Raw genomic sequence first — 17,034 nt, forward strand, 5'->3', positions numbered from 1 at the left:
ATAAAGCATGAGGCAATGGAGACTTGTTCTTCGTATATCCATAGAGCATAGAATGGGTTTGCTAGGGATATACCACTAGATGCTTTAATAAAACTCTGTGCATGTGTGCAATGCACAGCTGTGATTATATTGGGCCTGATTTACTACTGTGTTTCTCCAATTTTATGCAGCTATAACGCCATTGGTTTCAAATAAATTGCATTGGTGTAAAACCTCATGACTCAAGCTCTACTAAACTCTGTATGATGGATATATCTTATTCAGCGATGCAGTGAAAACAGCCGTAATACAATTCATTGTACAAAAGTTGGCCTTTTAAATGTGATTTCATAAGAAACTTGTTTTACTTAAGTATATACAAATTTCAGTGACTATCGTGTTAAACAGAATCTCACACTCTCCCATTTAATTTCTATTCTGGGGTTTTTCAGTCCCCTTTCTTAGTTTGCGCAAGGGCACCAAGGAACCATTGCCCTATAAGGACTTCTATGCTCTTTTGTAGAAAATCCATGACTTTGCAATGTCAGTCAATTCTTAAAAGAAAATTTAATATATTAAGTTATATGCATAATAGAATTTTTAAAAAAATCTAAAGGGATGATGTGTTATCTACTCGTCTCTTAACTTATTGACTCTTGACTCAAATATGACTGATTAAGGTTTAATCTCATCTAGAAATATTTCTTTATAATTTTTTGCTAACTTTTTAGTAAACTTTGAGAGAACCATTGAAAGTGTGCTTTAAGAGACATTACACATTTTTAATTCAGATTTTTCCATTAGATACCTCTCAACAGGCATGTACAAAATTGGGAAAACTAAAGGTGTAGGACACTATTTTGAATACGTTGGGGTTGTGGAATCCCTGTCTTTGGAGGTTTTTTAGAACAGGTTAGACAAATATCTGTCAGGGATGGCCTAGGCTTCAGGGCGGGGGAGGGGGGAGAGAGACTAGATGACTTGTTCAGTTAATGATTACAAATGACATTAAAATTGTTTGGTGACTTTTACATATGTAAAAAGAAGAGGAATTACAAGCTGCAGATGTTTATAAGTTCCCCATCATCATAGTATGTGAGTGCACCCAGGATGAAAGCATCACATTCATTCACAGCATTTCAACAGGCTGATCTATTAGCTTCCCTTTGCGTGCTAATGACACTTCATAGGACATATAGTTTATGCCTCAAAAAACGCACTGTGCAATTGCAAATATGTTAGTACCTTTTCCCAGTCGTATTAAGGAGACCCAAAAGACAGGAGTTTGGGAGTTCCTTCTCTCTGAGATTGGTCTGATAGAAGTTAAGAGAGAGGAGAACTGGGAAGATCCACAGGAAGAGAGTTAGCTGCATTTTGAGACCCACCACAGGAGCGATGACTTCAGGGAGGCAGACACGGGGGGGCAGGGTGTTCAGCTGAGGAGCAGAGTATTGGGGCACACTGGTGAAGGACTAAAGTTCAAGCCAAGGAAAGGTGGAAGTAGTTTAAGTTTATACTTTTGGTTTCAGGTTTTTTGGAGAACTCCAGAGAAGATTGCTGTGAGCCACCACCCTGAAGAAACAGTAATGTCTGCGACATTGTAGTGCCTGAGAGGAATACAGGTACACAGTGGGCCCAGGAAGGGGCTGTAAAAAAGGCCTGCTGATAGGTTGAGGTAGGAAGAAGCCTGGGGGGAAGCAGGGGAGGGGTGTCATAAACAGATAGCTAAGGGTTAATGTCTCTTTCACCTGAAGCACCTGACCAGAGGACCAATCAGGAAACCGGATTTTTTCAACTTTGGGTGGAGGGAATTTTGTGTCTGAAGTCTTTGTTTTCTGTCTGCCTGCTTTCTCTGAGCTTTGGAGAAGTAGTTTTACTTTCTAATCTTCTGTTTCTAAGTGTATGGACAAAGAGATCAGATAGTAAGTTATATGGTTTCTTTTCTTTGGTATTTGCATGAATATAAGTGCTGGAGTGCTTTGATTTGTATTCGTTTTGAATAAGGCTGTTTATTCCATATTCTTTTAAGCAATCGACCCTGTATTTTTGTCACCTTAATACAGAGAGACCATTTGTATGTATTTTTCCTTTCTTTTTTATATAAAGCTTTCTTTTAAGACCTGTTGAAGTTTTCTTTACTGGGAAATTTCAGGGAAATTGAGTCTGTACTCACCAGGGAATTGGTGGGAGGAAGAACTCAGGGGGAGATCTGTGTGTTGGATTTGCTAGCCTGATTTTGCATTCCCTCTGGGGGAATGGGAAAGTGCTTTTGGTTTCCAGGACTGGGAACGGAGAGGGTGAGTCACTCTGTTTGGATTCACAGAGCTTGTGTCTGTGTATCTCTCCAGGAGCACCTGGAGGGGGGAAGGGAAAAAGGATTATTTCCCTTGGTTGTGAGACTCAAGGGATTTGGGTCTTGGGGTCCCCAGGGAAGGTTTTTCAGGAGGACCAGAGTGCCCCAAAACACTCTAATTTTTTGGGTGGTGGCAGCAGGTACCAGGTCCAAGCTGGTAACTAAGCTTGGAGGTTTTCATGCTAACCCCCATATTTTGGACGCTAAGGTCCAAATCTGGGACTAAGGTTATGACAAGGGGAAGGGCTGAATAATCAGACCTTGCATGTTCACTAGAACCCAAAGGAGAGGGAGAGTCTGATTCCCCTTTTGGCCCTCCAAAAACAATGCCAGGACCCTGGAGGCCAGGGGTCAAAGGATTCATATGTCTGGATTTGGACCACAAACTCAGCATGAGGTGTCAGACTTTAGTTTGTTGGACTTGCTTTCTTACCCCAGAAGAGAAGGACTATAAATCACCTGGCTAGAGGGTTACATCTCACAAAGAAACAGACTGCTCCAGGACTGGACCAGCTGTGGCAGAGGGCGCTAGATGAGGAGAGCCCGATATGCTTTGCCCAGGGACAAAGGAGACGCATGAACAGTGAGTCCATCTTCTACAAGCCCCTATATATCATCTTTCTGAAATGTGACTGAACCTCTACATAGCTAATATATTAAATGATGCACTTAAATATACCTAGACTTAGTCACAGAGATACCAGTCATTATTTTCCTCAATTTATGCATTTGAAAAACTATATCAATTGAAAAAATACATTTAATGTTATGATAGATATTTTTGGCTTAAAAGATTGGTTTCCTCATTATTCAAGGCAATAAGAGTTTAATTATATTTTTATAAATTTCAAGTACAAATTGACCAAACTATGTAATATATCAGACTATAAAAAAGCAAGCAACAACTTTTTCAGAAAAATGTATTTGCAATTCAACTGATCATATAAAAAGCATTAAATGTTTTAAAAGTTCTAAATATTTTTAGAAGTGCTATGGTATCACCATTCATTGCAACTACATTCCGGAGTACTGTAAAGTCCAGGCCACATTATCCTTATTTGTGTAGCACAGTGAGCATTATCTTTATACTGAGGTCACTCTCATCACAACCTCTCCAGAACTGTTGTCTTCTGATGAATCCTCATGAGGTCTCATTCGATTGAACAGATGCAGCAATACATAGCCACACTGAAATCTTGGAGAGGTTAACTGTGTTGGATGAATTAAATTTCTGTTTCTAAATGCAGTTAGTGGTAACCACAATGTCCTACCCGGTGAAGATGCTCCTCGATTGCTCTCTTCTATGTCTGTAGCTTTATCATAATTTAATACATCCCAGTGAAGATTAACAGCCCTCCAGCGCTTAAACACTCTGTAAACTGATGCACCTTCATGTACAATTAGTCCTGAAATTTAAGGAAAGAATGATTAGTTACTACACAATAATCTTGGACTCCATTTTATGAGGGAATGAATGAAGATGTAAATTTAACCACATTTATCACATTGCAACTTGCAGGTGTCTATCAAATTAAGATGAGGATCCCTGTGAGTATCTTAACTCTAATAATACAAATAACTGTCCATAAAAGATACAGAGGTCTTATACAATCAGCCAGCAATTTATCTGAACTATTTCAGGTAAACTTTAGGTCCACTCAGAGTGTACATCATAATTTTACCCCCTCTTCCTTATCATCAGTGTAATGAGAATCTAAATTTTTAAATGAAAGTTTCTAGCCTTTATGGTTATTAAGGAAACCTTCTGTACGTGAACTGAACACAACCAATGTTATCTGATGTCTTGTCTATACTAGAAAAGTGCATTGATTTAACTAAATTGACATAAAAATCAATCATTCCATTGCATTAGTAAATTACCAACTGAAACTGAAATAATCCTTGCATATACTAATTTAAGTTTAGATTAAGTGCTTCTATGTTAGGGATTTTTACTAGAGGCCTCATCCTCATACAGATCTCCTTCTGTGGATATTCATTAGTTTGAGCAGCTTATCTAAACTGGTATAAGGCACTCAAACAGATTTAAGAGCGTCCTCCACATTCTTAGTTCTTCTCTGTGTACCTATAGCCTGACACAGCCTGAAACAACAGTTGTAATAAGTGTGAATTCCCCCTATTACTCCAATGTGGCATTAATTCTGAATATTGTCTCAGGGAAATAACTGAGATGTCAACATTAACTGTTATTTCACAAGCAGGGTTTGGAGTGGTGTATTTTATTCTTTCTGTTCAAATCTCAGAAGGCCAGAGAACAGGGATCCATTCTTGAGATTTGCAGAGATCCAGAGAATCTTTTTAAGTATCCCTCAAAGAAACATGGCTCATTTGATCTCCTGTATAGAATCACTTACTCTTAGGCTCACATCCAGCAAATATTTACATACATGCTTAATTGTCAGTATGTGACTTCAGTGGAATTGACTTCAGTGGAATTATTCAAATGTTCAAAGCTCAGCATATGTTCAAGTGTTTACAATACCGGGCCTTTACTAATAATGCTTATTGCTGTGAGTAGTTTCATTGGCTGGATTCTATTTGTAGGATCAAGGCCTATCAGAATAGTAGTTCATCAAAGACTAAACGCTCAAAAGAAAATATATCTGGAAGCTTTAGCCAAGTCATCTCCAGTGAGTAACACCAGTACCTGAAAAGAAATAATTCTCATAGAGAAAATTTAGTTTTTCCTTTTTGTCTTAAATTTTAAAAAAATAGAAAACTTTAGCAATTTTTAATAGGTACTGACAAATCTTTATAGAGAAAATTAAGATATTTTTGTTTTGAGAGCTGGATTTTTTTAAGGTTGCTAGCGCTATAGTTCAATTGAAAATGTGGTTGGTTCCAACTAGGATTTTTTTGGTTTTGAAAAGGGAAACTTGTGGTGTGTCACCATAAGTTTTTTCTTTTTCAAACTTCCTGTAAGGAAAAAAAAAGAGGAGATGTGATGTCCTAAAATGGTTAATGTCCCATATTGTCACTATCAACAAAGCCAGCAGAATATTAGATGTTCACTCCTTCTCTCAACTATGGCTGTTTTTTTCATGTAGCTAAATGACATATTTTGAGCTTGCAATAAAATTACTTCATGTTTTATAAACCTGCTGCCTGTGTATTTAGGAAATTGAACTATAATGAACATGAAGTTAGCCACTTATTGCCATATTTACCTGATAATGATCAGGATTCTGATTATCATCAGTGAAGGAATTACTGGCAAGGAAAAGATACCAAATTTCATTACTGAAATACTTTAATGGAACTCTATTTTTCATCAATATTAAAATGTTTCTAAGATTATTTGCTACTCTGTTTGTGACTATAGTGTCTAGGAAATATTCTTTTTCTACTCTTGCCCATATGAAAAATTATCTGTACAATACAATGACTGAAGATCACCATGAATGGATTAGTTCATGCAAGGATGCTTTTTCATCAAGAGATGATCCAGGACATAAACAGATTGATAGAAAATGCAACTGATTGCTTCGGAAGATAGTCAGGACCTCAATGCTTATTGCTTGCCTGAATCATTAGGAAGTATGCAATTCACTAGATTTAATAAAGAAAAAGCTAACTTGCATTCTGGTCTGCCTTGTTGCCCAGTAGTAAAATTGTAGAGCTGTTACTGTGTAGCCAATCATTAGAAGTATGATTGAATAGATAGTGTCAAGCCCAGCATCAAAAGTGTGAGGGAAAAGGACAAGTGGAAAATCCTGGCACTGAAGATTCAGAACCTTTTTCTGTCATCTTCTTAGTGAAAGAAGGTGTTAACAATAATTGATTTCTGAATGTATTGTCTTCATAGAGTCTAATTGTAGGAGTTGTGTGTTTAGCCAGGGAACTGCAAAAATATTTGAGAATAGTAGCTGGCTTTTGAGAGTTCACACTATTCCCTTGATCCCAACATTCATAAATAGAGGGCACAAAGATCTGGTCCCCTCTAACCATCCTTCAATTCCCCTCTACCTCCAGAAGCCCTATTGTACTTAGGATCTAAAGCAGAAAAGGTCCATGTTGCTCTATGGAGGGAACACGTTTGAGAACAAAGAGTTGTGGTTTCTCCTAACACTACCTCCCCAGGACCACACTGTAGGAGACTAGTTAGTACTGATTCCCTGAGGACAGCTGAGAAGTCCTGCTAGCTAAACAATGACTTGAACCACTGCCCTCTCAAAGGCTGCTTCTGCCCTTGATGCCATTTTAGGAAAGAGTAATTTGTGACTTCCTGTAGCAGCCATAAAGACTTCAGGTAAGGGCACACTGTGGATATATGATATTGAAGCTTCCATCCTCCTAAATTGAGTGAATCCTGAGCTTCAGCTCATTCATAATGACTGGCTGCATAGTCATATCCACTTAGTTTTTGACCTGAGATGGTTTAACGTTCTACAAAGGCCACAAATGATCTCTTCGACTTTCTAAATTGCTTAGTCCTGTCTAAGTAGTAGCTCTCTGGATATACAGGGTGTACAATTTTCCTTCCAAAGCTCTAGACATTCTGGTGAGGTGAACACAAATAGTGATATAAACTGACTGAGATCAAAGTCCAACACAGTTCTTACTAGAAATGTGAAGTGATTCCTAAATACAATCATATCTTTATGTTGTACAGTATAAGATCTGTAGGCCATAGCTCTTTATGGCAAGGACTCTCTCTTTTTAGTACATCCTTGGCACTGTATGAACATAATGGGGCCATGATCCTGATTAGGCCTTTAAGTGCTACTGTAATTTAAATTATTAAGGGCCTGCAACTCTGCTGGGTCTCTTTATTTGCCTTCTTATTTTTCAACTATTAAGGTGCACACACATTACATTTACAAACCTTTCTCTGAAACCATAAGGGCTAAAAACTTTTTTAAATGAAAGCAGATATTCTCATATACTCATTTGTCTCAAGGAGCTGTTGGTTTAAATAAAACACTAAATACCACAAGACTCACAATTAAACAGATCTGGCAACACTAGATAAGCTAGAAGGGGCAACTTCTTAAGAGTTTCCCATCATTTTCTCCCCTAACACTGAGTCTGACTTTACATCTGGCACAACTACTGATCCCAGGGACTCAAGTGAAGGGGGTCAAGGGATTTTCACTGGTGCCTTCACCTTCTTGCAGGACACTTTCTAGGGGAGTCCTGGAGGATTGAGTTCCTGGAGCTTTGTCCGGATGGATCTGACCTGGCAGAATCCAAGAAACCCATATCCTCAGATCTCTAAGATTTAAGCAAACTGATTGCAGTGCAGTCTGGCCAGATCCAACAGTAGGAGCACCTTTTCTTCTTAGTGTGATGTCTTTCAGAAATAGTACCACTGTAAGAACTTTCCTTGGCTCCATACAAAGAATCTGAATCCTGAGTCCATGGAACAAATTTCAAAAGTCCCTGCAAAAACCCTTACAAGAAGACAATCCTATTCAGCCTGTGATTTGGCATCAGGCTACAGCACCAAAACTGGCTTTGTCACCACAAAAACTGTATAATTAATGAATTTTTCAGTTCACTAGCAATTATCTCTTCTCCTATGCCCCTAAAAAATCATTTTGGGTCACACTAAAACCAAAATTTTCCAAAATGTTTGGCAAAGCAAAAAGTCTACAATTCATTTCAGATTGAACAAAGTGTTTCATTTTGATTTTGATCATTTCTAAATGCTTTGATTTTTTAAAATAAAATTAAGGCAAATTTTGAAAGTACTTTTTGAACCAAAAAGCAAAACGTTCACTTTAAAAATGTTGAAGTGATTTTTTTTCAGAATTGTTAAGACTTTTTTTACTTAAAGAATTAAGCAAAATTGACACAAAAACATGAAATATTTCAGCATCACTAAATCTGCATTTTTTACTGTAAAACATTTAAGCTGAAATATTTTGTCCAGCTCTAGTTGCCAGGCTACTCATGCCAGAGAACATCTTCCAGAAGACGGTCTCCCAGAATCGTGCCTCTTGGAGGAGCAGATTCTGGAGCAAAGTCTTAGTCCTTGTGGGCCTTTTTAGAGTTGGCCTTGCAAGCTTGACAACTTTTAGCTAAATGCTCTTCCCTATGGAATAAATTGCCTGTCTCAAGTAGGGACCATCACAGGACAAAAGGAAAACCCTTGAAACTATTGTTTAGATGGGTCCACAAAAATGTGTGAATTGATCAAACAATTAACATGAAATATAAATAAATCTAACTTTAACAATACAACTATTTAAAAAACCATTTACAACTAGATTTGTTTGACATGAAGGAAAAGAGTTGGTGAGTAGAAAGATACTGCAGTACAGTTAGAGGAAGAGGTTATTTATACCATTGGTCTAAAGAATGTTAGAGTGGGGGAATTGTACACATACTAACTGACAACTTACTACTTCAAAAAGGTTCCGTTACCACGTACTTAGTCATTCTTCTCCAATAGTGTAACTATGTGGAGGCAATATGATGAAGGAGAGCAGCCAGGTCCAAGCAATGGAAGAGTGGGAAGCTAATGTACTATTCCTTAAGGAATCCTTAAAGTTTTTGAATCCTAAATTCCTTTAATGAAAATACCTTGAGCACTCTCCCTCTCTCTCTCTCTCTCTCTCTGATAATCCCAACAGGGACTCACTAATCTCTGGCAATATCAATGTGTACAGCTTTGACTGGCCACAGTTCCATTTAGTTCAAATGTGAAATACTTCTCTGCAAATCTTGCATGCTGTGGAAGTTTTCCTGTGAGAACAACTTCATGCCCAGTTCAGATGCAGAATTACATAGAAAATTGCCATATTTGACACTGATGTGATTAGAAGGGAATGCTGTAAGGAGGGACCCAGAATTCCCAGGGAAGATCAGAAGAGGATTAATTGAACAACGGACACAAATTTAACCTACATGTTAAAATGTGTAAGTTAAATTGATATTGATAGAACACTGTCCTCTGCACAGAGAGTAAGAAGAGTCTTGTAATACAAGGCAACGTTATTCTTTGTTAAATGTTACGAAAGTGAACTTCCTGTAAAACTGGGTAGGCTGCAAATGGAAATGAACAGAGAATCCACATAAGTTATTTAGTGGGTGGCATACTGGTGAGCTGTAAGCTTTGACAGTTTTCTCTTGGTACAAATGAATGACAAGGCTGGCAGATTAAAATGTATGAGATATTTTTTAATATTACTTATTGGATAGGACTGTGGATTGATGCAATTAAATCAGATTTAATGGAAAAATACTAAAAATAATCTGTTAAAGTTTCTAAATGTGAAGGTTTTTAATATAACTGTATTTCTCACTAGCCAATTATTGAACTTCATTTCAAAATTATAAAAACAATAACACTTCAAGCAGTACAGATATTACATTTCTCAGGTTGCTGAAAACATTTTATTGTTTATGCAGAGCCACAGATGTACATGACTTTAGAAAACTGGAATAGGTCTTTAGTCATGGAGTTTACAACTCAAGCCCTGACCATGAAATTAACTATCCATGAGTGCACCCTTGTGCCTATGCAAATCCCCACTGAAATCAGTGAGGTTTTTCATGGGTGCAGGGACTCATCCACAGGGAGTTTATTGCAGAATGATCACAAATAAAGGGGTGGGGCACTTAACTTTTAGACTTGTGCTTCGTAACACTTCTGTTGGCTGCATCAACACTGCACAGGTCATAGTGTGTGAGGAACAAAAGTATAGCATACATCTACTTGTTAGTCCTTTTACATAATTTAGAGCTAGTGGGTAAGAATTAAAGAGTAAGACAAAAACTTTCTAATGTAATAAAATCATTGCCCACTGAACTGCTGTTAGAAAGTTATATCTGTCATCAGATTATCTTGTGGGTTTTTTAGATCATTCAGAAATCTAAACATTTGCATTCTAAAGAATTTAATTCAGATATTTTCAGTTAAAGCAATTACTCAGATTAAAGTCCTTTATCCTATAGAAGTTACAATAACAGACACCTCTAACACAGAGTGAAGTTGGAGATGCTAATAGATACTTTAAAAATTTGTAAGTGATCTTGGATGCACATGTTTAAAATACAATAGGCTGCAGAAGATTACTTGAAAGTATATTGAACTTGAATGGTCTGAGCTGATCAGAAGTACAAAAATGCTGCACAATTACCAAACCAGTTAATCAGTTATTTCTTAATTCCCAGACACAAGTTTAGTCATTTAAAGTTATTAGGTAACATAATTGTTTTTTTTTTAAAAACCTACACATTAATCTTGCCACCATTTATTAAAAGTTAATGTTCAAGTAAGGAAACTATAGTTACAAAATGTAGATAGAGATGCTAATTCAATGGCTCTCAAACTTTTGTATTGGTGACCCCTTTCACATACCAAGCCTCTGAGTGTGACCTCCTTATAAATTAAAAACACTTTTTTATATATTTAATACCATTATAAATGCTAGAGGCAAGGCAGGATTTAGGGTGGAGGCTGACAGCTCGCGACCTTCCATGTAATAACCTCATGACCCCCCTGAGGGGTCCTGACCCCCGTTTGAGAACCCCTGTGCTAAATAATGCTATTAGTATTAATTATAAGACTGTAGTTATATGCATATATTTAGATATCTAAGGCCACTCGCAAGTTTCCAAGTATCACTACTGTATATTGTTTTAAATCTAGATGTGAAAATTTACACTGGACATTTCAGTGACTACTTTATAACTCCTAGCAGGTCTTTCTTAGAATTGAATTTCCTCATTAGTACATCCACAACCCTGTTCCATTGATACATTTAGTTCTATAACTACATGAATGTATTTTTATCTGTCTACAGATACTAAGCAATACATTTTGAACTGATAAGAGTTTGATTTTTGTAACAAATTAAATCAGTGAAAAAATTCAATTAACACAATGTTTCAAATAATTATGTTATCAACTGAACTGTATGATAATGTATACATGGTATAGTAAGAGGCATATATAAAATTGAGTTAACAGCAACATTTGCAAAGCATTTTGAGATTTTTTTTTAATTAAAAGAATCATACAGCATTTCATCATGTTATCGATATAAATATTCTGTGAACCTTAGTTCAAATTACTGTGCCTTACTTACTCTAAGAGTGACTAGAATTCCTTTATTTTTACTTTAGTGTAACCTCTTTGACATTCAGCTCATAGTTGCTTTACTAACTATTTAAAAGTTTTTATTTAGACATTTTGGGGTCAATATATTAAAGGAAGTGCGTATACTCACACGCACAAAAGCTTTCAGAAAGTTTTATCTTCACTCTTTAAGAGTTCTGATGACATCATAAACCACTTGAGCTCTGCTTTCATAGTATAATTAATAAATTAAAATACTTAGCACTTATATAGTGTGTTTTATCTGTTTAGGATGTCAACAGAACTCTTGAATTAGTTCCTTCATCTCACCGCAGCAGTGCAGCCTATCCATTATACTCTATTTCTAGCATAGTGATTCACACAACTCTGTTCAGTGTAGTTCTAGATATGTAGTTGTACAAAAAAATCCTTCAGATACCTATTCTATCCTTGACGTAAAGACTAACTCTCTTTAGCAACAAAGGAAGATTTGAGAGAACAGAACTATCATTAGTCCTTTTCATCAAATCTTTGTTGTAATTTCACCTACTGACCCTCCTACACTTTACTATCCTTTTAAATTTCAAAGTAGGCAAAACTGATTGTGATTCTGGGAATTTAACATTTAGGGAAAGTGATTTGAACAGTCTGAGGGTTGGGTTTTTGTTTGGTTCCTCTCTCACAGTGTCTCTACTTTTATAAAAGTCAAGTGTTTGCTAAATATGTCAGCTAAGAATAAATAAGTAGAGAATTGAAGAGCTAAGGAAGTTTGACCCATAGTTATACTCTTAAACCCAATCTGTACTGATTAATGTTTTGAGCTTACCTATGCACACTAGATCCATAAAACCATACATTCCATAGCAGATTTGAAAAAGGATGTCCTTTCTTTGCCATACTGCATAGGGGCTGAAGGCTGACCATAGAAGCCAAGTCACACTTGCTACTAAGAACAGAGATCCTAGGATTACAGCAATCATCTGCACTTTCTCAACCAGTGTTATTGTAATGCGTTGCCACTAGAAGAGAAACAAAGTAGTGTAAGATAAAATATTACTTTTTGAAAACTTACGTTCAACTCCAGTTTTCTCCTGAAACCAGAAATCATTTAAATATTCATACAAATCTTCATAGATCTTTGCTGATATTCTTGACACTACAATTTATGAGAGAAAAAAAGACAGACTAGTAGTATAGAAATTGGTTATGTTAAAGTTTTTTTTAATGTTGTCCATATCACCATCTAGAAATGTACTTTGGAAGATTTACATTTATTTCAATCCTGCTATGAATACACAGGACAAAAATATTCAGTATCGGGAAATGCAGCTTGTCTTTCACATCTCTATAATGAGTAGCATCAAGACACTGTGGGAAGGACAATATCAAAGCCTTAGGGTCACAGACCAGGAAAAGGCTGTGTGCTTTAGTGGGCTTCATACAGAATGGGAGTCCAAGTAATAAACTTCACAGGCAAAAATTGTTTAAAATAAACCTTATAGCAAGAGGATGGATTTGCAGAAGATGGCCTAATGGTAAATCCAGTCACAAGTGGCATATTATGAAGGAATAGTTTGTTTCCTACAACTAAGGTACTATAGATATACATTTAATCAGTATTTAAAAGCTGTAGAACTATATTTGAATTTTATTAGGGTCATGTATTCAATAACAAAATCATTTCATACTTCTCAGCTACTGCCATACAGCACCTTTTGCAGTTTTATGCTTTATAATGCTATCAGTTAGACATTTCTGTTCTTCTCTTCTCACATTTACCAAAGTGAGATGGAACAAGAATAACTTTGTGCTAAATGTTAGAAATCAAAACAACACTCTTAAATGTAATAAAAAATAATTTTCATGAGTCACATAATTGTTAAGAATTAGTAGGAGCATTGACAGCAGATCGAGGGAAGTGATTATTCCCCTCTATTCGACACTGGTGAGGCCACATCTGGAGTACTGAATCCAGTTTTGGTCCCCCCACTACAGAAGGGATGTGGACAAATAGGAGAGAATCCAGGGGAGAGCAACAAAAATGATTACAGAGCTGGGGCTGTCATAAACAGATAGCTAAGGGTTAACGTCTCTTTCACCTGAAGCACCTGACCAGAGGACCAATCAGGAAACCGGATTTTTTCAACTCTGGGTGGAGGGAATTTTGTGTCTGAGGTCTTTGTCTGTCTGCCTGCTTTTCTCTGAGCTTTGGAGAAGTAGTTTCTACTTTCTAGTCTTCTGTTTCTAAGTGTAAGGACAAAGAGATCAGATAGTAAGTTATATGGTTTCTTTTCTTTGGTATTTGCATGAATATAAGTGCTGGAGTGCTTTAATTTGTATTCTTTTTGAATAAGGCTGTTTATTCAATATTCTTTTAAGCAACTGACCCTGTATTTTGTCACCTTAATACAGAGAGACCATTTGTTTGTATTTTTTCTTTCTTTTTTATATAAAGCTTTCTTTTAAGACCTGTTGGAGTTTTCTTTTCTGGGAAATTTCAGGGAAATTGAGTCTGTACTCACCAGGGAATTGGTGGGAGAAAGAAATCAGGGGGAAATCTGTGTGTGTTGAATTTGCTAGCCTGATTTTGCATTCCCTCTGGGTGAAGAGGAAAGTGCTTTTTGTTTCCAGGACTGGGAACGGAGAGGGGAAGTCACTCTGTTTGGATTCACAGAGCTTGTGTCTGTGTATCTCTCCAGGAGCACCTGGAGGGGGGAAGGGAAAAAGGATTATTTCCCTTTGTTGTGAGACTCAAGGGATTTGGGTCTTGGGGTCCCCAGGGAAGGTTTTTCAGGGGGACCAGAGTGCCCCAAAACACTCTAATTTTTTGGGTGGTGGCAGCAAGTACCAGGTCCAAGCTGGTAACTAAGCTTGGAGGTTTTCAGGCTAACCCCCATATTTTGGACGCTAAGGTCCAAATCTGGAACTAAGGTTATAATAGGGGCACAAGGAGAGGCTGAGGGAACTGGGGTTATTTAGTCTGGAGAAGAGAAGGGGGAGGGGGGATTTGATAGCAGCCTTCAACTACCTGAAGGGGGTGGTCCCAAAGAGGATGGTGCTAGACTGTTCTCAGTGGTAGCAGATGACAGAACAAAGAGTAATGGTCTCAAGTTGCAGTGGGGGAGGTATAGGTTGGATATTAGGAAACACTATTTCACTAGGAGGGTAGTGAAGCACTGGAATGAATTACCTAGGGAGGTAGTGCAATCTCCATCCTTAGAAATTTTTAAGGCCTGGCTTGACAAAGCCTTGGCTGGGATGATTTAGTTGGTGTTGAACAGGGGATTGGACTAGATGTCCTGAGGTCTCTTCCAACCCTAATATTCTATGATTCTAGATTAAATTGTTTAAAATATGGTCATATGAGCTTCTCTTTGGTTTTGGGTTTTGTTGTTTAATTTAAAAGAAAATTAATTGCCTGTTATAATTTTTTTTAAGATATCATCATTAAAGGTTTTCACTCTGGAAGGGAGAGGGAATACAAGTGTTTGGTTTGGGACAAAGATTACAGGACTTTGCTCCTCCTTCTGAATTATTGAGGGACTATTCAATGGTTCCCATTTGGATTAAGGATGACATTCACAACTGGGAAAGAGGCAGAGACAATTGCTTTTCGTAAGTGAGTCTATTGTTTTTTGCCAATATCTTTTGATAATTGGCAATCTTCATTTCCAGGATGGCTGGTACACCTTTATCTACTCTTTGCTTTTGAAAGCAGAAATGTGGGTGTGAGATACAAATCCTTGGAAACTTAGGTCCCTTAGACCCATCCACCAGTAAAGTTCCCTACATGCCAGAATTTCTGCTGGTGGGCATGCGCAATAGCACCTAACTCCTGATGCCGCTGAGCTGCTCCGCATTCCAGCTCATGTCTAATCCCTGCTGAGATTCACAAACTAGGTGTTCCCTTGCCTATTACACCTGCACAAGCTGATGTGGTCGCCAGACTCTTGGCATACCTACCACACCAAAGACAGCTAGGGATAGAGAGAGCAAGTCCCACTATCTCCATCAGCCCTGTGGTAAGAGCACTCACCTGGGATGTGGGAGACCCAGAATTCAGCAGGTGCGCTGCTTAATTTGGAGCAGGGACTTAGACTCATGTCGCCCAGGTGAGTGCACTAACCACCCAGCTATTCTGCATGCACCTCTTTCAATCTCTCTTGTTGAAGTAGTTCCACTTTGTATAACTAATGAAATATTCATTGGGCCAGAAAGAGATGAAAATTATTCTATAATCCAGAAGTTAAAGCACTCATCTGGAAGATACAAAAACTGACTTTAAGTTCCTTCTCCAATTCAGGCAGAACAGGGATTTGAAAACAGATCTCCTACATCCCAGATGAGTACCCTAATTACTGGGCTATCAGCTGTAATGGAGTGGGGGAAGGAGTTCTTTGATGGGGTGCATAAACCCTATACCAAGAAGGTGAGGGTTAATGAACTTCTCTGGCCTCAAGCAGCCCTGCCTCACCACACTTGCAAGGCATGTCAGGCTTGGAGAGAAGATCTAAAAAATATAAGCTCAGCTAATGGGAGATCTGGAAGGGGAACAGACCTTTGCTCTTCAGCCCGAAAGTGCCTGGCTGAAGGCAGGAGCTGCTTGGGTTAACTGCATTTTGAAGCCCTTGCCAAGACAATGGAGAGCTTGAGTCCGAAACAGTATTTTGGGACTATTACTAGAGACTTGCCTGCAAGTGCCAAACTGGGCTGGCTATGGCCTATCAGCAGCTGCCTGAAGGAAGTGTCCTGCCATGACCTTGTGTTGGTTCATTTGTGTTTGGTTTGCCTTTTGATCTTTGATAGCCCTGGAAGGGATGAACTTCTACAGATTCAGTTGGAGGGCTTAGTCTCCCACAACCAAACTTGTATTTTTGGCTGCCTGGAGATGGAAGACCAAAGGCCGTTGTGAGTTCAGAATCCTGTCATGCTTGTCAACATATCTATTAAAGTGACATCATCATAGGGACCTAATCACATCAGCCATACCATCAGGGGCTCATTCACCTGCACATCTACCAATGTGATATATGCCATCATATGCCAGCAATGCCCCTCTGCCATGTACATTGGCCAAACCGGACAGTCTCTACGCAAAAGAATTAATAGACACAAATCTGAACATCAGGAATCATAACACTCAAAAACCAGTAGGAGAACACTTTAACCTGTCTGGTCATTCAATGACAGACCTGCGGGTGGCAATTTTGCAACAGAAAAGCTTCAAAAACAGACTCCAATGAGAAACTGCTGAGCTGGAATTGATATGCAAACTAGATACAATCAACTTAGGCTTAAATAGGGACTGGGAATGGCTGAGCCATTACAAACATTGAATCTATCTCCCCTTGTAAGTATTCTCACACTTCTTATCAAACTGTCTGTACTGGGCTATCTTGATTATCACTTCAAAAGTTTTTTTCTCTTACTTAATTGGCCTCTCAGAGTTGGTAAGACAACTCTCACCTTTTCATGCTCTCTGTATGAGTATATATATCTCCTCAATATATGTTCCATTTTATGCAACCGAAGAAGTGGGCTGTAGCCCACGAAAGCTTATGCTCAAATAAATTTGTTGGTCTCTAAGGTGCCACAAGTACTCCTGTTCTTTTTGCGGATACAGACTAACACGGATGCTACTCTGAAACCTGTC

At 37.9% G+C, this 17,034-nt stretch overlaps 1 protein-coding gene across 1 annotated transcript in view; it reads right to left on the bottom strand.

Annotated features, from left to right (window-relative positions):
* Window positions 1–3,219: 3,219 nt before the first annotated feature.
* MARCHF11 (membrane associated ring-CH-type finger 11) overlaps window positions 3,220–17,034 on the bottom strand; it is a 34,227-nt gene continuing 20,412 nt past the window's right edge. Inside the window, exons 3-4 of the mRNA XM_050939734.1 lie at window positions 12,208–12,400; window positions 3,220–3,738 (exon numbers count right to left, since the gene is read on the bottom strand). Of these exons, the coding sequence (XP_050795691.1) occupies window positions 3,416–3,738; window positions 12,208–12,400 (516 nt within the window). The 3' untranslated portion in view covers window positions 3,220–3,415. The remainder of the gene's footprint in view (window positions 3,739–12,207; window positions 12,401–17,034) is intronic.

Source organism: Gopherus flavomarginatus, chromosome 2 (genome assembly GCF_025201925.1).
Source record: "Gopherus flavomarginatus isolate rGopFla2 chromosome 2, rGopFla2.mat.asm, whole genome shotgun sequence".
Lineage (NCBI taxonomy): Eukaryota > Metazoa > Chordata > Testudines > Testudinidae > Gopherus > Gopherus flavomarginatus.